This window comes from Acartia tonsa, chromosome 2, assembly GCF_053477335.1.
Source record: "Acartia tonsa isolate MP-2025a chromosome 2, ASM5347733v1, whole genome shotgun sequence".
Classification (NCBI taxonomy): Eukaryota; Metazoa; Arthropoda; class Copepoda; order Calanoida; family Acartiidae; genus Acartia; species Acartia tonsa.
In genome coordinates, this window is record NC_137261.1 from 22,377,285 (window position 1) to 22,399,860 (window position 22,576).

Sequence of the window (22,576 nt, forward strand, 5' to 3'; positions counted from 1 at the left end):
TAAAATAGGAAATTGAATTATTAAATTCGACTCTCTCCTCCTCAAATGCCCCTAGAGGCCTCTAGGGGCGTAGCCGCTAGTATTAAAGATAGAATGAAATGACATAACTCTAGAATTTATCTGTTTGTGTAGTTTTGGCAAAGCTGAAATATATATGATATAAACATGAAAATAGTAAATACAAGGACAATAATAAATGTTATTGAAAAAAGAGATATCTCAAACCAGCCTTTAAAAACCATCGAGTAGTTTAAGTTAGATGAATTTATTCAAAACCAAACATAGTAAATCTATATAATAATGCAGTGTTAATAATTATTTCTTGGTTTAAACTGCTTCTAAAACAGGTTTTTCACAAAATTAGTTGTCCAATCAAAGGTTTTATTCCACAATTATTGGTTACCTTTAGTATGATAGAATAAAGAAATAAATAAATTAATTTAATAAGAATCAGCTTATTGTCCCTTATAAAAAATGACGTCATACAATACAAAAGACCAACGATAGGCCAGTATACGTTGTAATTGACCTATGGTACAATGTATACCGGACTATTTTTGGTCCTTTGTATTGTATTTTATTAGGCACTATAATCTGCTTCTTTCAATCATAACCTTTCTGTTCACAGTTTCCAGAATGTTCCTCCCCCTCCTTGTTTATAAGATGTAAACCTTTTTGCACAGATATAATTTCTTTACTTGCCTAGTTATAGTTTTATAGTCTCTAGAGAGCTGGTATATTCACTCAACAAATCTTGGCTATGTCTCAATCAGTTTCTTATTATGTTAGAATATAGTCTGTCGGTTTGTCAGAAATGTAATCAAGAAGACGGTTTTTCTTGGTTGTTCTCGGAGTTAGATAGCTGAAATTTTTTCAAACTCACATCATAATGTACTTAATTTTGGGGCAGGTTGATTACCCCCGTTTAAAATATATGGTAGTGATGGGAGGGAACCTCTAATCTTTTTCCTTCTTTTTAATTAAAAAAAAATAGAGAGGAAATCTCCCTGCCTCCCCTAGGGAATGCTAAAAGCTGGGATTCGAAAACCTAAAAGTTAAATGTTACTTGAATCAAGAACCATACTTTTGGTTAGTCCCGCGACTGTGGCGTAACACGTAACGCATCCGCGCGTTGTCAGGAAGGTGATAGGTTCGAATCTCCAAAACATGCGCAACTCATTTCCATGCACAGTTAGGATTTTTCAGACAAAGGTCGTGCAATCAAAGGGTTGGTTGTCTGTGGGCCGTTTGGCTGAGTAATCATGCACTTAAGTAGCAAGATTTGTTTCAGAGATACATCAAAATAACACCTAATGATGTATCCCGCCCTCCAGAGGTTATCCAGGTGTACTTTTGGTTAAAAAAGAAACTCCATCATAAATAAAAATTATATTAATGTATATTGTATAATATTGTAATATTTAGTTATTATTGTAGGGGAGTGAAAGTGTATCCTGAACATAATGCTGATAACACACTGTCAATCAAATACAATAATATTTATATACCTCACTCTAACAAATTTTCATATCAACATAAAATAATCATAATGCTCTTTATAATGCCTTTTAAAAATGACGTCATATTAGAATAGTCCATTAATCAAATATGACAAAAGTTATTAAATTTATGCTCCTTTTTTATAGGCACTGAATTTATAAACTTTTGGCCTAGAAATCCTGAATTACGTCATATTAGTATAATGAATTATTCTAATATGACGTCATTTTTACGGGCACTATAAAAGGGTTCACATAAAATTATTAAACTGGAAAAAAGCACCCCCGTACACACACAAAGAATATTCAACCTTAAAACTAATATAAACCTAGGATAAGCAAAAGAACTTCAAATGTTTAATCTAAAACATCCCAACCGTTCTAATATATCTATTAGTTATTTTTGATATATTCTCCATTGATAAGATCAGTTATTGATTGAATTTAAACATACACAATACACATACACGCTAGTAAATACCCTAAAAGCAAAGGAAGGCCTTTTCAAAACTTTTCATAAAAATTTAGTATACCAAAATTTATAGATCTAATATTTTACAGGACAAACATAATTAACTTAGTACTTTAGTTTTTGGATATTGTAGAAATAGTATTTTAGCTAATAAATATCAGATAATTATGAAATATTTACAAAACTGATTTTTTTTTATAGTGAAGGAGATATAAAAAAGAATATCTCCATTAGACTTGGCACATACAAATAGGATGTGTGGTGCATTCTTAGTCTTACAACAATCAAGACTTATAATATAACACTATAATCTACAACTATGTTTATAAGGTCGACAAAATAAATGTAATAAGTGTATGTATTGCATAACCAAGACAACTACCTGACCTCTGTCTTTGGGACCTTTTTCGTCTGCTAGCAAACTGCTTTTGATCTGTTGTTCCGATTTGGCTGTGTTAACATTTGCGATGCTATTAGCTGATATTCAAATAGCCAATTTAAAGTCGGCACTGGAATGGAAACCAACAGTTATTTAACCCTTTCCCCCTCTATTGTTTTACCCTAATGATGACAAAAACCAAACTTCACATTTGATCTAATAGAAAATCTTAATTATAAGACGTTTACTTTTGTCATATAAAATTTAACTGAATATTAAAAAAATTAAAAAATCATTAAAAATTCTCTACAGCTTCAAAATTTATAAAATTCATGATTAGAAGCTTACTTAATTACTTTATAATTAGGGCAGGTGCAAAAGTGTCTTTTTTTATAACTAAAGCTAGCTTTTGGTAATATTTTATATTTACTATAAATAAAAACGATCATCAAAACGATATTAACTTGGTTAACTAAAATGAAAGATAAAATGAATTGTTATGAAATCCATTTGTATGGAATGCATAATCTGGATAAATTTAAATAGATGCGTACCTAGAGGGGGTACAGTGGTGGATTTGTTTTCCAAATTTAATTACAGCCCCCTTCACTACCTTTTTTTTCTCGCTTTTAAATTTATGGGATGATTTGCTGGCAATATGAAACTTAAACTGTTTTTAACCTATTTTTGAATGGGGGGTCAAAAATATACTAGGACACCTATAGAATCAGACTGCAGAGCCCAAATTTGAATTAGGTCCCCAATAAACTTTTTTTGGGGGATTTAAAGATTATTTTTTAATGTTGCTCTGGTCATTTTAACTAGAGCAAAAGGTCTTCTTTACTCGGGGTAATATTTAGTATTTTAGAACAATTTATATAATTCACTTTATATTAATACAATAAAAAAAACATTACTCTGTTCAATGGAAATATTTTTTTTTTCTAAAACAATTAATTTCATTTAAAAATCTAACATATAAAATAAAACATATAATTCTGAAGTCTGAACCAATAAGAAGTCTTCTTTCATTTCAATTCTTTACATTTTAAAAAAGAGTGTTTTAACAAAGTGACTTATTTGCAATGTAGTTAAATAATTTTAATTTAATTAAAATAAAAACAATGAAAACCATTTACATAAAAGATACATACTTTTAAAAAAATATTTTAAAAAAATAAGTTTGAATAATCTTATATTATATCATATTTGTATATGTGACAAAAACAAATTTGATGTATTGCATAAACATTTGTTGTCATCTTAAATTATTTGACCCTTTACAGCTGATTTTTATGTGTTTTAAATAAGTAATAGAAAACAAACATGATAATGTTAATTCATTCCATTGCAAAAAACGCGATATTCAGTTTGTTTAAATATTCAATTAATTAGGTTTTTTCAAGAATTTCATGCGTGTGAAAATTTTTTGAGCGTGGGAACCATTTAATTTTCATTTAAATGATACATATGTTTTTCATTTAATTTCATTTTTAGGACCCGTGGGAACTTTTTTTTAGTGTGGGAACCATTTAATTTTCATTGAATTTCATTTTTTGGAAGTGTGGGAAAAAACGGGAGTAAAAATATGTTTTAGTATAAAGAAATGTTCTATCAGTTTCAAACCTTTTTCATTTGATAGATCATACTGACTTTGGAAAAACTGTCAGACCGATTTTTGAATTTCAATCTGTGAAAAAAGATATTCAAGTTTTACTTTTTGTTTTGAAAATATTATTTTACATGTATTGACGCCATCTTGGATTATGATAATTTTTTTTAGTTAGAAGATTTTTTTTCTAAAATATTTATAAAAAATTTACTTTTTACAATAAAAAAATCTTTGAACTTAAATTGACCAATAATTCAAAGATTTTTTCTCTTTGATTTGGAAGATTTTTTATGATTTTTATTTTTAATGTCAAATAAAAACACAACAGTGAAAAAAATGAAAATTAAATGAAAAAACGTTTTATGATTTTATTCAAGAAATTATTTGCTAACATCACCTTTTTGTTGCAATAGAATGTTATTTAAGCAAACAAAATTTAGCATAAATGAATATTTAAATCCCTCGGTATTAAATGATGAGCTAACGCTCGATCATTTAATACCTTGGGATTTAAATATCCATTTATGCTAAATTTTGTTTGCTTAAATAACTCATTGATATATTGTAAAGAATTAACTTTTTAATGAATTAATTTATATGAAATCAAAAGGCCTAATTTTACTCTGTACCAGAATACAAAATTTACGAAGCAAAACACTCTAAAAGCTATGAATTTTAACCAAATAAAAAAAGACCTTTTGCTCTGATCAAAATGGACCACAGCAACAGTAAAAATTAATTTTTAAATCCCCCCCAAAAAAGTTTATTGGGGACTTAATTCAAATTTAGGCTCTGCAGTTTGATTCTACTGGTGTCATAGTATATTTTTGATATATGTTTTAAAAATAGGTTAAAAACAGTTTAAGATTTAGCTAATGGCTAGACTGCTTAAGCTCTGCTCTTCTGGGAATATATACCTTATGATTATACAAAGGTTTTAGTTTAACTTCCTAGAGAGAAAAGACATGGGAATTCATTTCCTCTAGGAGCGAAGCCACTAGTTTTAGATAACGCATTAGAAACATTTAAACGAATAGACATAGAATGAATAAAGATGAATAACCAGACTACTACCTAGTTCTCCTTGTTGGGGACCTTTCTCGTGTGCTAGCAACTTTCTTTCTGCTCTTTTGTAGCAATTTGGCTGAGTTAATTTTACCGACGCTATCTATTGATTTTCAAAGACCCACTTGAATTTCGGCACAAGGTTCTTGGGGTGGGTATATACAGTTATTTAACCCCTTTCCCCTCTATTATTTTACTTTAATAGACATAGCAAATATTTGGATTACCAATCTACGCTTGAGAAAATGTTGTGTATGTCCTTGGATGTAAATGTGATTTATGAAGTTAAAATGCATTTATTTACATCACAGTCAAGAATATATTATAATCAGGAGAACAGGAATAGATCAATGTTAGATAAATAATTTTCTTTAATATCTACCTGAATATTTAACTATCATAGTTTGGTTTTTAAAACTGTTGTTAGGATTGTTTATTTGTGAAGGGGTATTAAGTTTATTTAGGATCATTTAGTGTGTATATCATGGTTTGGCTTTATGCTGTTTAATTCCAGCTTCAGGTCTAGTAGATAACGAAGCTTTTTATACTACCTATAAAAATGACGTCATACAATACAAATGACCAATGGTAGGCCAATGCACAGACTAAGTTACCAATGGCAGGCCTGTATACTTTTTAATTAATCAATAGTAGGCCAGTATGACGACATTTTTATTGGTACTTATGGTAGATAGCATATGATTGATTGCAATGTCTTCGTAACTAAAATTAGATAATTGTTGCAGTTTGAATTTACCAAAGCAATAGACAAAAAATCTTTGAATCAATTCAGGATTTATACTACTTACTCATATTTTATTTCACTTAAGAGATAAAGCTCCTTTAAACATAAAAGACAGATAATTTTGAAGAATTGTGAGTTTTTAAAATTTAAGCAAAATGCCTAAATTAATGTATAATCATGGTTGTCAGGAATTGAGTACAAAAAATATGTTTCAGGCATCCCTGATTTGAGTGGTTGCGCATATAAATCAAGCTTTATATCCTATTCACTGAAAAGTCCAATAGATAAAACTTTCAAGGCACGATTTATTGTAATGTATGAGATTTAGGGAAATTGGAAGAGGGGGGGAGGGTTGTATCACGTGGGCGGAGAAAAATATATCAAGGGGTAGGAGGAGTGAGATACTTATCTTGGCAAATTACATTTTCACAAACAAAACATGTAGAGTGCAATATCGTACAAACCATCAGGGGCGTCCAAGCTTTTTTTTTTGGGGGGGGTAAAAAAATTTAGGGGGGGGGGTAATTCGTATTTGGGGGGGGTAAAATGGCGCGCGAAGCGCGCCGAAATTTTTTTTTTACCCCCCCCAAAATTTTTACCCCGGGGGTAAAATTTGATTGGGGGGGGTAATTACCCCCCCTAAAGTCTGTTGGGGGGGGTAAATACTCCCCCCAAATCTGTTGGGGGGGGTAATTACCCCCCCCAAACTAATTTACCCCGGGGGTAAAATTTTAGGGGGGGGTAATTTAGTTATGTAAAAAAAGCACCTACCTAATCTATTAAGTTAATAAGTACTATCTTATAACATAAAGTAGTAAGTAAGGTTTATTAGTAGCGAAGCTACTCTATAATTCACTTTGTCCGTCCGTCAGTCCGTCAGTCCGTCAGTCCGTCAGTCCGTCAGTCAGTCCGTAACGCTATGGGGGAAATGGGATTTACTCAGCTCCTATAAATGATAGAATGCTGAAATTTTTTGACAACATTCCCATCATTAAGGAGCACAATTGATTATAAAACATCATTTGCGGTCGGACCGATTTTTAGCAGGTTTTAGGCTATTTTTATATTCTTCACATTTTTCTCCATATCTTCAGTGTTTATGGTCCGATTTTCAAAATTTTTTCAGTTAAAATTTTCAAAATTAAATTTCCCGTCGTTTAAAGGAACAACCATGAAGGCCAGACTGCCTTTTTAGCAGGTTTTAGGCTATTTTTATATTTTTCACATTTTTCTCCATATCTTTAGTGTTTATGGTCCGATTTTCAAATTTTTTTCAGTTATAGATATCAAAATTAAATTTCCCGTCTTTTAAAGAAAACAATCTTGACGGCCAGACTGCCTCTTTAGCAGGTTTTAGGCTGTTTTTTTTATATATATAACATTTTTCTCCATATCTTCAGTGTTTATAGTCCGATTTTCAAAGTTTTTCAGTTGTAGATATCAAAATTAAATTTCCCGTCTTTTAAACAAAATAAGCATAACGGCCAGACTGCCTTTTTGGCAGGTTTTAGGCTATTTTTATATTTTTAACACTTTTTTCCATATCTTCAGTGTATATGGTCCGATTTTCCAATTTTTTTAAGTTAATGATTTAAAAATTAATTTTTTTGTCGTTTTAATAAAACAACCATGACGGCCAGACTGCCTTTTATCAGGTTTTTGGCTATTTTTATATGTTTTACATATTTCCCCATATCTTTGTTTATTTTGATGCAATTTTCAAACTTTTATGGGATATCAGTATCAAAATAATTTTTCCCATTATTATGAGCATCTTAAATATAATTTACTTTGACCATCGTCATCATGCAAAATAAAACAAGGTTTCATGTTTATTTTATTCAATAAATCTATTCTTGATTTTAGTTAAGACCTTTGAAATCTACCTATACGTATTCCCATCGACGATTTTTTGTGCTTCGCTACTTATGGATGTTGTCATCCTTGTTTGACTATAGCTTCAGATTTCATTTCTTTTAATACTGAGTTCTCCTTTTTAGGAAAGCTTCACATAGATCCCATGATGGTTCCACACTATTATAGGTCAATCCTTTGAGTGGTTTTAGGCTATTTTTCTCCTCCCTTTTTACCCTTTAGAAAACACGAGTTCTTAGATGCTAAGGGCGCCACTACTATTCAAATATATAATCTCATTCTTTAGAACATAAAAATACAATAATTAACTCACTAACCAATGAACCAATATGATTTTACTTTAAAGTGAAGCGTCTTATAGGTCCTGGTAAGTTTTATAACTAGTTTTGAGACACCCTGACATCCTCCCAAAAGAAATCGCCTATAGAAATTCTTTTTCATTATTTAATGAAATATTTAATTTAGTTAGGTATCTATTTTATGGAATCTTTAGTGCTTTACAATTACATCATAGATCCCCGGGATGGTTTTAGCCTCATAAAGGCCCAAGCAAATAAAACATGATCAAACTATTAAATTTTTTGTTATCATGGTTAAGAACTGTTTTAACTGGTTGGACAGTAAAATTTTTTTTTTAAGAACATTCAATTTGGGGGGGGTAAATACCCCCCCCAAAAATTTTTTTTTAAAGAACATTTATTTTGGGGGGGGGTAATTACCCCCCCCAAATTGGTTTGGGGGGGGTAAATACCCCCCCCAAAATCGTTGGGGGTGCCTACGGCACCCCCAAGGTAGGGGTAATTTTTTTTGGGGGGGGGGTATTGTTCACAAAATTTTGGGGGTGCCTACGGCACCCCCAAAATCGTTTGGGGGTGCCAAATGGCCCATTACCCCCCCCCTTGGACGCCTATGCAAACCATGGTTGCCAAAAGTCGACAAAAAATATAAATGTATGTTTATTATTGGTGATAAAAATATATTGATAACACCTCTTTTTGTTTATTATGAAGGGAGGGGTGTGGAAGGTTGACCGGTGATTATAATTAAATGGAAATACTTTAGTTAAAGAAAAACTACGCTTCTTTCATCTTTAGTGTATTTATTTTTACTTTTGACAGTTTTATTTTGTAATCTTAGTATTTAGGGATCTAAAGTGATAACACAATGGCTGATAATTTTATATACATCCCTAATAAGGCTAAACAAAATTACCTCTTCTGTAGATTAGAAATAAATGGTTGAAACGTTTGAACACTCAACTTAATGAATCAACCAATGGAAATTCAATAAAGTTCCCAAAGTTGTTAAGAAAACGAATTAAAAACGTTACTATAAAACTTTGGGGACTAGTGTAGTAAAAAGCCTATAATCTCTTTTCTTTGCTTTGTATTACATAATTTTGGCATTTTTATTGCAGTTTTATGGACGGAAAATGACACCGCAAAGTCATATAAGACAAAAAGCTCAAGGTTATTTATCTAAAGTTCGAATAATTGTTCAAAATTGTAGAATGTATGATCATTATGAAATATTTCGATATGGGCTGAACTGATTTTGTTCTTATTTTCAGAAAACCTTAATAGTGGTCTAAGGCTTTTTATACATTTGAAATAAACCAGATTAACCTTAGCTACAAAATTCGAACACAGTAAAAGTGTCGGACTGATTATGACTGTGTTCCAAAATTCCCGGCTGTGGCATGATTTCTGGTGCAACCTGTCGTAAGGCACAAATTATAAGCTGAGTAGGGACATTCCTTTGGCCTTAAGAAAGCATGAATTAAGTACTCTTTTTAAGTTTAATATAAAATTACAATGAGCTATATAACTCTTATTATTAAAATCAATGTTAATAATTTTTATTTACAATTCTTGTCAAAGCTTGTCCAAACTTATTTAACATTGATTAGTGTGTAGTTTCCTTACGTTCAACTAAATATCCTTGAAAACAAGGAGGAGTTATCTTATGATTATGATGCAATAACATTGCCAAAGTCATGTCATTATTCACAAAACTGCATGAAACTTATCAGAACATATCCATAGACATGGATATCTAATATAAATCCTTATACTAAAGTAACAGGATGTTTGTTTGTCTGTGTGTGTATCTGTGTATCTGTGTGTCTGTACTGAAGGATCTCGCTAACCGCTGAACCGATCGGGTTCTCCTTAACAGGGTAGATTGTCATATGTCCCGGGAAGGTTTATAACTATTTTGGGGGAGGGTACCACCACCCTCCTGAGAGAAATCACAATAAGATAAAAAATATTAAATATTTCCGCCGCATAGTGTCGCTAGCATAGTCGCGCTACGTAGTCGCGCTGCGTAGACGGATGAATTTAACAATTGATAACATAGACAAGTTATTTCTCAAATTAGATATTTAAAATAAAAAAAAAACATTTAAAGGCCACTAGAGGCCTCTAGGGGCGTACCCACTAGTAATAAATAATACAGCTATAGTGATGTCCCTATTCACAAAACTGCATGAAACTTATCAGAACATATCCATAGACATGGATAACTACTATAAATAATAAATAATACAGCTATAGTCATGTCGCTATTCACAAAACTGTATGAAACTTATCAGAACATATCTATAGACATGGATACCTACTATAAATATTAAATAACACAGCTATAGTGATGTCCCTATTCACAAAACTGCATGAAACTTATCAGAACATATCCATAGACATGGATAACTACTATAAATAATAAATAACACAGCTATAGTGATGTCCCTATTCACAAAACTGCATAAAACTTATCAGACCATATCCATAGAAATGGATACCTACTATAAATAATAAATAACACAGCTATAGTGATGTCCCTATTCACAAAACTGTATATACATACAGAATATACATATACATACACATGGATAACTACTATAAATATTAAATAATAAATAACACTGCTCAATTTTAGTAGCAAAGTTACTCTATAATACAAAATGTCAGTAAGTTTATATGTACATCTGTATGTTACCTTAAAAAACGTGATTTTCTTGCTGCTATTTAAGATAGAATACCAATTTTTTAAGAATACTCCCTATTTTAATGAGCAACCAGTGTATAATTACGCAGTCCATCAGTCTGTCTTTAATGTTCTGACGGTGATTTCCGTAAAGAAAGTTTCATATACAATACATAGCTGCTATTACAGATAATCGGCTGATCTTATGGATGTTGTTTTCATTGTTTTTATCATTTTGAAATTTATTGATTGTACTTGATGAGTAAAAAAATCAATTGTATTTAAACTAGAATACATGTATAATAACTTATAATATTGTCAAAACTATTTTAAAAACAACTACTTTATATTAGGATTGTTTATATCTTCACTTGACACTAAACATTGTACAAAAAGGGTGGAACATATCTTGGGTGCAATCTTAGAGTAAATATGGTAAAGAGAAGAACATTTTAGCACATAACAAGTAATAATTGCAAAATAGAACGGACTAAAAAAAAATTTTATTAACTTTGCAATTTTACAAAACAAAAAATAAAAACAATTGTTAAATAAATATGATATATATATTTTTTACTGAAATTGTTTGGGAAAAATATTTTTTGTTGATTCATATATCTATGTATTAGTTTGCATCACATTAGAGAGGCAGGCGCCCCCCCAGTTGAGCTGATATACATCATACTTGACATCATAAACAGATTAGAACAGCATCGGTGTGTATAGGGGTGGGGGGGGGGGGGGGGGGGAGGCTTGCATTAGTGAGATGAGAAACAAATATACACCTTTCTGTCAGAATATACAAAAACATGTATACAAACTTTTTTTGTTGTTCTAATATTCTCAATTACAAATACAAAAAAGCCAAGGTAGATTAATCATTTTTTCTTGTCTAGGTGTAGTCTGCTAATCATACGGCTGTTCTTAACATATATCTCTAGTCAACAATTTAAAACTGTTTCATATTTACTTGTTGAGCTTTTATTTTAAGGATGTTGTCAATCTTGCTTTATTAATGGTACTCAAATTAGTAAAATGATTGATCATTAGCTTAACTTTTGAAAATTTGTTCTTTTAACTTTAATAAGCAACGTTAAAAGAAAATAATAGTATTACTCCATTCAAACTAATGATATGCTATAACCATGGAACATAATTCTGTTATGCAATGATAAGTATGTAATATGTATTTTTACACAATATGCTCTTGTGCATATGCTTAAGGTCAATGGCAGTATAAGTGTATCAGATAATTGAAGATACAGGAAAAATAATGGAAAAATACAGGAAGTAATATAATAAGATAGTCATATTCTTTTTACATATTTCCTTGTTGTTTTACATTAATTAAAAAAAAACAAATAAATACTCATTAGTTTAAAAATTTAACAAATGCAAATTGGTAAAAAAAGTGCAAATATTGTACATAGAAGCTTTTATAGATGAGAGTGCATCAATTCTGGATGACCTAAACTATTGTAATGAAGTTAATCAAAAGAAAAACAGTGTTGGGCCCCCGCTCAAACAATATCCATTTCCTTCTTTCATATTGCTAAAAGTTTGTAATCAAAGTGAAAGGCCTGAAAAAGATTCTGGGAAATGATTTATGCACTTTTGGCAAAGTTTTCATGTTTAAACAGGTATTGATTTCAGAATGATATCAGCAACTATAAAAAAGTGGAAAAAAGTGCTTATAAGGAACATAATTGTACATTCTATATTCGCAGAAAGCTGTTTATAATACTATGCAAGAAATATCTATTATAATCAGAAAAAAAGTTTTAAGTAACATTTCAAATTGACTTCAATGTTCATCCAAAACAATATTTTGTTAAATTTATCAAATTTTGTGGTTGTAAATTATCCTAATGATTAAACAATGGGTTCAAAAAATATAACTTTAAACATTGATGATGAGCAGAATATAAGAATCTAATTACCAAGCTATTAACTTGTCTCAATTTCCAATATTGGAAATTGTTGCAAATTTTGCTACGAACAAAAATTCATTTCATGTTGAATATAAAGTTTTTAAACATTCATTTTGGTTTGTATTGTGTTTTGATATTCAACTTGAAAAGAAAAAATCTTGTGTAGGCCGGGTGTTGTTCATTTACTCATGTTGAATACTTGAATGTAATTTTAATTTTAAATTTTGTTTTTCTCTTTTTCATTCAGAATACTCTGGAGAAACTTTTATTTAAGAATTTGGAAAGTCTAACTTTGAAATTTATATTTGAAAAGAAAAAGTGAGACAGAAATCCAATATATAATATATTGGCAGTGTTTAAAAAATAATCTTTTAATACTCCACAACAGAACAAATCAATGAAAGAAACATTTTATTGAATATAAAGAATAAAATTAATTCATCAACAGTTTATTTACAACTAGTGGATATGCCCCTAGCATCTAGGAGCTCTGTATTTATAGAGCTAGAAAAGGGCAAAAGTATCCCAATACAGAACATTATCAAGCTACCCTTAAATGGATAACTCAATCGGTACATTAGTTATTAAAATCTTAAGCTACAGTCAAAAAAACCTTACTTCTTTATATACTAGGATATTTAATATTTTAATCATTTTACATCTTTGTCTTTAAAATATTTTTAACAAGTTAACTAATGAATGAATAGCATCTCAAACTAATAAATTTTTTTTATTTTAGGATGAAAAGAACCAAGTCCTGACTACAAATATTTGGTTGGACCAGGAATGGAAGGATGAACTGTTGACCTGGGATCCTGACCAATTTCATGGAATTAGAAAGGTTAGAATTTTCATATCATTATTTAGATTATCAAGTTTAAAACTTAGTTTGCCTAATGTCTGGGAAGTAATTGGTTTGATATTCATTTTGATCAAAGGTTTTACTGCTGTGTGCTTAATGACCAACATTGGTATTTAGAGGTAAATGTCTTGATACAAAATTTATTCCAGGAACAAGTACATATTTTCCAGAAAAAGGACATGTAATTGAAGGATTATGTTATTTCCAACAGTCTCAAAAAACTAAATTAGTTTCTTCTACAAATGTCTGGCTTTTGTTATCATTAACCATCCAAAGATGTTAATTAGGCATTAGAACATTTCTTTAGTGAAATTTTAATTTCCTTGAAATTATAAGAAGCTGTAATAAACTCTTTTATTATTTCTCAAAGCTCTCTTGATTTAAATTTTATTATGCAGAAATACGTTGGTTGTTTGAAATAAATTAAATTTGCATAAGTTAGCATTAATAATTTACTAAATGCATTTATGTTTAATAAAAAGATTTTTTTAAAGAAGAGATTATGTGAAAATTAAATCAAATTTAAAAACAATTTTTTTAAACTGTGTTTATTATTTTTTTTGTACAAGAACCAAGTTGAAAAACCTTGAAATTTACTTTAAGCATAAAAATGCTTTATTTAAGTATTGAAATAAAACTTGGAATAAAATATTATCTAATAATTTACTTTTGCTTTTAAAGTTTGCAAAGATTTAAGAGTTTTCTTATTTTTGTGCAATTTTGTGAGTAAATTGTGTGGAAAAAGATAAAATAATTAGCCTGTCTTAAGAAATTAATCATCTTTTCAGTGCACCTCCATTCCCGCACAACAGATATATAGCACCGCCAAATTAGAATAAGTCAAAGATTTAAAGCTTCAAATTTTAAATTAAAATTGATTTTGAAACGCAAAAATAGATAAAAAAGAACACTTTCAAAATTAAGCTCTTATGACAAAGTTGCCCTCTAAATAGTCTGGTAAAACTATAATATGACACAAAGAATATCATTTCTTTTTGATATTAAGTTTAATCGGCCCTTTTCAATAAAAATGATTTTTAGTAGCGAAGCTATTCTATAACTTTATAACTTGCAATGTCCGTCTGTCTGTATGTCCGTATGTCTTAGTTTGGGGGAAACGTGATTTTCTCGGCTCCTATAAAAGATAAAAGGCTGAAATTTTTTGACAACATTCCCATTAAAAAGGAGCACAATTAATTATAAAACATCAATGGCGGTTGGGCCGCTTTTTAGCAGGTTTTAGGCTATTTTTGTATTATTCACATTATTGTCCATATCTTTGGTGTTTATGGTCCGATTTCCAAAATTTTTTTTAGTTATAGTATCAAAATTAAGTTTTCTGTCTTTTCAATAAAAACAATTATGACGGTCAGACTGCCTTTAAGCAGGTTTTAGGCTATTTTTGTATTTTTCACATTTTTCTCCATACCTTTGGTGTTTATGGTCCGATTTCCAAAGTTTTTCAGTTATAGATATCAAAATTTAATTTCCTGTCGTTTCAAGAAAACATCAATGGCGGTCAGACTGCCTTTTTGCAGGTTTTTGGCTATTTTCATATTTTTCACATTTTTCCTCACATCTTTGGTGTTTATGGTCCGATTTTTAAAATTTTTGTAGTTAAAAATATCAAAATTAAATTTCCCGTTGTTTTGAGCATCCATTTACTTTGACTGACAGTCTGTTAGTCATAGTACTGAAATATAAATATCAAGAAATTAAAAACAAAAGGTTTCGTGATTTTTTTCCTAATATACATGCTTTTGACAACAAATCTTTAAATTCTTATACATATTTTTTCTGCTTCGCTACTTATGGATGTTGTCATCCTTGTTTGATGATCATCTATATTACAAAGTAGAATGATGTCTGTCCGTCTATTCCTAAGATCTCGGTAACCACTGAACCGATTTGATTCTACTCTTCAGGGAATATATCTACTGGTCCTGTGGTGGTTTTAGGCTATTTTCTTGGGGGGGGGACACCCCCAACCCCCCTCACTTTACCCTTTCGAATACATAGCCCCTAGATACAAGGGGAATTTTGAATGAAATGATAGGACACCCATCTTTTCAAGTGTTGAGAAAGATTTAATTATGTTCTTCTGGAGTAATTTTATCATAAAGTTCATTGCACCACTCAAAATTGTTTTAAAAACAGAATTTTTATTTTAACATTCGTTGTACATTCGTTGTACGTACGTCAAAAACCATGATAGAGAATTCTGAAAAAAATTATTCAATTGCCATTGGAAATAAAGTTATTCCTTTAAATATATTTTAAAAATGATTATTTCTTTTATGATTGAGAACTATATCTTTAAAATGGTTTATGTTCCTTATTATTAATTTCCTTACAATTTATAAACATCACACGAATAAAGCTCTTAAAAACGTTTTCTAAATTGGATTTAATCATATCAATTTATACAGTTTATCTATTTAACATGATAAAGTTATAATTTTTCTCTGCTAAAATCCAAGTTCTCGTACTTCCAAGTTCTGCCTAACCATCCAAAACATCCCAAAGGATTCGTAAATCCAGGAAAATTTGATTTTAACCTGATTTTAGATTTAGTTTGTATGCATCATTCATTGATCAAAAGAAAAAAGTGTATTCTTATACAAAAGTAAAAGGATGTACCATTACCAATATGATTCTTCTTTACCGTTTAGGTTCTCATAGGAATTCCTATTATATAAAAAAAGTAAGCTTTTATTGGTCTGCAGCTAAGGATCTCACACCAATAAGTTTCTCCTTTACAGTGAAGATTCTAATAGGTCCAGGGAAGGTTTTTAAATATTTTGGGGGAGGGTATCGCCACCTTCAAAACAGAAGATTATCACCCCCCCCCAAAAAAAAAAAAAATATTTTTTCTTTTCTATTTTAAAAATAAGATTTAAAGTGGAGGGTCGTCTTGTCCACCCACATACCCAGTATTGGCCTTATAATATTGAATATACTGTAAACAAAGATTAAAATGTTTTTCATGATGACTTAGAAACCGAATAATATCCGCTGGATTAGACCGTTTCTCAGGACACCATGGAAACTGTCCCAATTTTGTATAACTTTTGCGGAACATGTTCCAGTTACGTCATATTTTTCTTTCCTGAAAAAGGGAAGAGGGAAAGAAAAAAAAGGGAAGGGGGGAAGAAAAAAGAGATGGGAGAAATGGGGTTTTCCCCATCTCTTTTGAAGAGATTTTCTTCCCCCCTTCTCTTTTTCGGGAAAGAAAAATATGACGTAACTGGAACATGTTCCGCAAAAGTTATACAAAATTGGGACAGTTTCCATGGTGTCGTTTCTCAGCAACATTTAAAAATATTTACAGGCAATTTTCACGAATATTAAAATAAAAATCACACTACTGGTAAAATCTTATAATTTTTCTTTTTAATATCGGCGGAAAACTGTCTATAATACAATGCGATTAATAAATGTTATTACTTAATAATTATTTTTTGTTTAGTTTTTGGTGCCTTGTGACAAACTTTGGTTACCCGACATAGTTCTTTATAACAGGTAAACTTACACATTTTTAAAGAATGCCTTCAGCAACTGCCCGGTTTTTTTTTCAACTACCAGTCACACTTTATTTTTTACTGGCGGCTACGCTCCTAGCATCTAGGAGCTCTATATTTGAAGGAATATGGAGGGCAGAAAAATAGCTTAATACCATACCCCGACTTATCATAAAAAGGGGACCTATAAGAAGCTTCCAAAAATGGAGGACCACATCAGTTCAGTGGTTAGCAAGATCCTTCCCTACAAACAAACAAAAAACTTATTACTTATAATAGTATATGTAGTTATAGTTGAATATATGTAAAAGCGCAAATCTAACTAGAAGATGAAAGGTGATAAACAATGGAATGGGAAAAAAAGAATTATTTTTGTCATTAAAAGAAATAAAAAAAAATTAAAAAATATATTTCTGGGTGTTATATATTGTGTATAAAAGCTAAATCTTTTAAAATATGAAATTACAGAGTAATTTTGTTTACATTTTAAAGTAAAAACATTTTTAGATTTACATAATTTTGTATGAATGTAGTTGAAGTTTGGCTTTACAATTTACTTTTGTCAACCTTTTTTTTATTTTTACGCCGTACTATTTATTATTCAAAATCCCAAACGAAAGTTTTTTTTGGTTCAAGTAACTTACTATTCTACTTAACAGAACCCTAGTAGATTTGTCTCAAAATTATGTAAATTAGAAAAAAGCGTTTTATTGAATTTAGCCTTTTTTTATTTTGAACCTATTTAGATTGAAATAGGGCTAAAAACCCAGACTTGGGTACGGTGAATTGGTGCGGATTAGGTATTAATGGGTTTAGAGGTACAAAAAGTATTACTGGTGTTTATATCATTTCTTCATCGAATCTCAGTAAATATATAATTTTTTTCCAAAATATTCTGGAAAAAAGTTTACTTAAAACTATATTTTTTACCAAAAAAATATTTTATCAAAAAGAATCAAGAACGTGATATTTGATTATGTCCAAAAATTACATAAAATCCGCAAGTTAAAATGGCGACGCAAAATATATTTTCCACAGAGACAAAAATATTTTACATTTCTGAATATTTTAGTTTTACCACATTTGAATTTTATATTCTTTTTGTACTTTGAAAATGTTAATATTTTTTTGCCTGTTGGAAAAAGGCTTCTTGCTTTATTTTTTTCATAATTCTAACAAATAAAATTTTAATTCAAGTCTTTTTTTTGTGCATTGAGTGTATAATAATAAGTGATCTTTAGGGATAAGATAATGGATGATAATTTAATGTACACCTCTAATTAATAAAAATTATCCCTTTTGTCTATTTAAATTGTTGGTGGAAAAGTCTGGATACTGGTAGTAATTGATAAACCGATTAAAATTTAATGTCCAGTATGATTTATTGCCAAAGTCCTTTCTAAACAGGAAGTAATATTTATATTTGTCACTTTTGTGTATTTTGAAGATTTATACGTTTTCTTAAAAACTAATCTTGTTTTTATTTTATCTCCTGAATAAAATTAGGTCAGATTCACGGAAAATGTTTAAATACCAACAAAATCAAGTTTTTAACATATACAATTTTACATTAGAAATAATCATTTATTTTTTTTATCTTTTATGGAAGCTAGAATTATGAAATCTAAGCGTTATAGAACATATTTCTATGTTTAGGAAAATTTTCCACATAACTAATGAACAGCAAATTATAGATTTTTATTTTATGTAACTGTTTTTGTATCTTTTGGATGTGCAAAACTCGGGGATGGATCGCCGTTGCCATGTCTATTGGTAGCACAATTAGGGTCTTATATTGTATTATATTAGTCCAATTGTCCGTCACCTAATGCTGATTTCAAATTCAGTGTCTACAGTGGTTCTTTCTACGCAGCCTCTCTTCGTACAATTCATCTTTAGTCACCTACAAAATTTTATGCAACTTTTATTTATATGCGAGTCAAGTTTTAGGTCAGTTGGTACATTTTAACATGAAGTTCCTAAACTATGCGTAGCACATGAATAGTTTTCATGTTTTCAAAAACTAGAGCTTAATGCGGTTTCCATCAGGGAGTAATGGAGGGGACAATGGATCGAATATTCAATTTTTAGGAGTCTCAGACTTTGGGGACTGGCTTAAAGGGAATGTGCAAGAATTTAGCAGTTTCTGGCTGAGTTTGGGGACTTGCGCATGAAATGCCGCTACTCGTTATTTATGTTTTGAATATTGCAGACGGGGAGAAGGGATAAGGGAAGTGGGGGGCAAGGAAAATAAACACTCGTTGTGTTAGTTTGGAATGTAGCAGACGGGGAGAAGGGATAGGGGAGGTGGGGGCAAGGGGCAAGGGAAATAAACAGAATAAAAAGGGGCAGTCATATTCTTGCTAGCAGCTGGCCGGGTCCAATAATCTTTTAATATAAAAATCACACCAAAAAACCTCAATATATTTCATCAAAAACAAGTTGTGATTTCACTTTACATGACGCTATGGAAATCTATTATTCAATTAACAATCCCTTTATAATTTCCTACAAATTTATTGGATTAAACTGGATTTCAGGCCCTTTCTTTGAAAACTCTTATATTGAATTAATTGCCCATTGTCCCCTCCCTTACTCCCTGGGTTTCCATAATCTACTATTAACACAAACCGAGCAATTTGAATTTTAAAAATCTACACATTTTTAGCACACTCTGTAGAATAATGGACTATTCTAATATGGCTTCTTTCTTTATAGGCACTACAAAGAAATACCTAAATGTTTTCTAAATTTACACAAAAAAATTATACCACTTTTAATGCGGTTAGAAATGGCTAGAATTTGTAAAAGTTAGGTAAATAGTTATCTCTCTGGGTAGAGTTAATTGTCTTAATTAGTGGCACAAAGAAAAAGAATCAGAGTGAGCGGATTAACTAAACTAGTTATACCAACATTAGAGAGAAGTAATGATAAAACTAAACTCTTTTTACCTTTTTGTATCTACAAAAAATATTAATAATTATTCTTAAAAATGAAACAAATAAGACCACGTAAACAGTGATATGATAAATTATATTGGAAGCTAGATATTATTCCAGATCTTATTATTATGAAGCCAGGAGAACGTCAATTAACATAAGCAAACTAGATTTTAGAAAATACAGGGCAACTAAATTATGCAATAAAATATGAATAAAAGAAAATGGAATAACTTATTTTACAAAACTGAAATTTATTTAGCAAATTAATAGCTATATTTATTCAATATTGACATAGTAAATCACATTTAATTTTAAGAATACATATCTATGTCGTTTTGCAATTTATATAAGAATCAAGGATATAACTACAATCATAAAACCTGATCCAAACAGAAGGACGAACATAATATTGCTTATGAGTAAAGAAAGAGAAAATCTGTCATTATTTATCTTATAAGAAAATAAACTTACCAAGGAGAAATCTTATTTGAATAAAACTTTGAAACATTAAATTGCAATTAATTTATGAATCCAAACATGATTTTATATATTGGAGTAAAACACTAGGGGGGGGGGGGGCGGTTACAAAACTGGATGTTTCCACCCTTTCCCGACTTTCAATTAAGTCTTTGAGTATTAGCCGATAACATCGTAAATATTAACACAGCCAAGTGGCTACAAAAGAGCAGAAAGCAATTTGCTAGCAGATAAGAAGGTCCTCAAGATAAGGACCAGATAGTTGCTGGGTTGTTTTTCTATACTTATTATATCTACTTTTATATTTCAGTGCTGACGACTATTCTGACACTTACTTTCGGAGTCTTGCCTCTGTTGACTACGAGGGTAACGTGTTCTGGCCCCCGCCAACTAAGTTTCGGTCCACCTGCCCCGTGGATGTGAAATACTTTCCATTTGATGATCAAATTTGTAACCTCAAGTTGAGCTCGTGGATGTATGATGGCACAAAGGTGGGTCTAAAGCATCAAAATAGAAACAGCTTATAGTACCTAATAAAAATGACGTCATGCAATACAAATGACCAATGATAGGCCAGTATACGGTATTTTCCTCTTAGAAATTTTTTTTTCAATATTGAAAATTTGAGTAGCCCCCCCCCCCCCCCCCGACAGCGAACTATGAACTCTGGCTGCAGCGATCGGCCCCCTTGCCTGCCTAGCCGCAGCGCTCGGACCTCTAGCCTAAAACCTAACCTAACCTAAAATAGTTGTTCGTCGGTAGTCAAAATATTCATCAAAATATTAGCTAGGTTTTATATCTAGGCAAATACTTTTTATAGCTGTGCATTATAGAAACCATGACTAAGGTGTTATCATACCTTTCTGATTACTATCCTTCTGACATCTAGTAGTATATTTTTAAACAATATATTATTAGTTGAATATAGCAAACCTGACATCTAGTGGTATCTTACTAAGCTATATATTTTAGTTGAATGTAAAAACCTGACATCTAGTGGTATCTTATTAAACTATATTTTCCAGTTGAAGGTATCAAACCTGACATTTGGTGGTATCTTATTGAACTATATATTTTAGTTGAATGTAAAAACCTGACATTTAGTGGTCTTTCATTGAACTATATATTTTAGTTGAAGGTATCAAACCTGACATCTAGTTGAATATTATTAATATTGAACTATATATTTTAGTTAAATGTAACAAACCTGACATTTAGTGTTATCTCATTGAACTTTACATTAAAGTTGAATTTAACAAACCTGACATCTAGCGGTATCTTATTGAACTAAATATTTCATTTAAAATTAACATACCTGACATCTAGGGGGATTATATTGAACTATATGTTTTAAGTTGAATGTAACAAATCTAGTGGTATCTTATTGAACTATATATCTTATTTGAAAGTAACATACTTGACATCTAGGAGAATTTATTGAACTATATATTTCAGTTGAACGTAACAAACCTGACATCTAACATTGACCTTGAGAACTATGTACCTAATGGAGAATGGGAATTATTAGAGGCTAGACTTACAAGGTAAATATTTATTGTTTCGAAGTTATATTATAATTGAATTTCAAGAAATTAAGATACCAAAATATTTTTATTCAATTCTTTAACAATTATATTTTTTAGACCATAGCAATATCAACTAATATTAAAGTTAAAAAAAATTGGACCTAGGCAGCTTCACTGTAAAAGAGAATTAAATCAATTTAATAGTATGCATGACAGACATCCTATTACTTTTATGTGATGCTTTAAATATTTAGAACTGAGCAATATTATCCTTGCTGTGAATAACCCTACCCTTCAATATTATATTATATTCTGATATTTAAAACCGAGCAATATTATCCTTGCTGTGATGAACCCTACCCTTCAATATTATATTATATTATGGTATTTAGAACCGAGCAATATTATCCTTGCTGCGATGAACCCTACCCTTCAATATTATATTATGTTATGATATTTAGAACCGAGCAATATTATCCTTGCTGTGATAAACCCTACCCTTCAATATTATATTATATTATGATATTTAGAACCGAGCAATATTATCCTTGCTGTGATAAACCCTACCCTTCAATGTTATATAATAATATAATATTTAGAACCGAGCAATATTATCCTTGCTGTGATAAACCCTACCCTTCAATATTATATCATATTATGATATTTAGAACCGAGCAATATT

The 22,576-nt window shown here is 30.3% G+C and overlaps 1 protein-coding gene across 3 annotated transcripts in view; it reads left to right on the top strand.

Annotated features, from left to right (window-relative positions):
- Positions 1–22,576, top strand: part of LOC145306784 (uncharacterized) — a 47,323-nt gene that overhangs the window by 8,651 nt on the left and 16,096 nt on the right. For all 3 annotated transcript variants that reach the window (XM_080149095.1, XM_080149087.1, XM_080149083.1), the window contains exons 4-7: positions 13,306–13,407; positions 16,898–16,950; positions 20,679–20,859; positions 21,824–21,912. In XM_080149095.1, the coding sequence (XP_080005221.1) occupies positions 13,306–13,407; positions 16,898–16,950; positions 20,679–20,859; positions 21,824–21,912 (425 nt within the window). The remainder of the gene's footprint in view (positions 1–13,305; positions 13,408–16,897; positions 16,951–20,678; positions 20,860–21,823; positions 21,913–22,576) is intronic.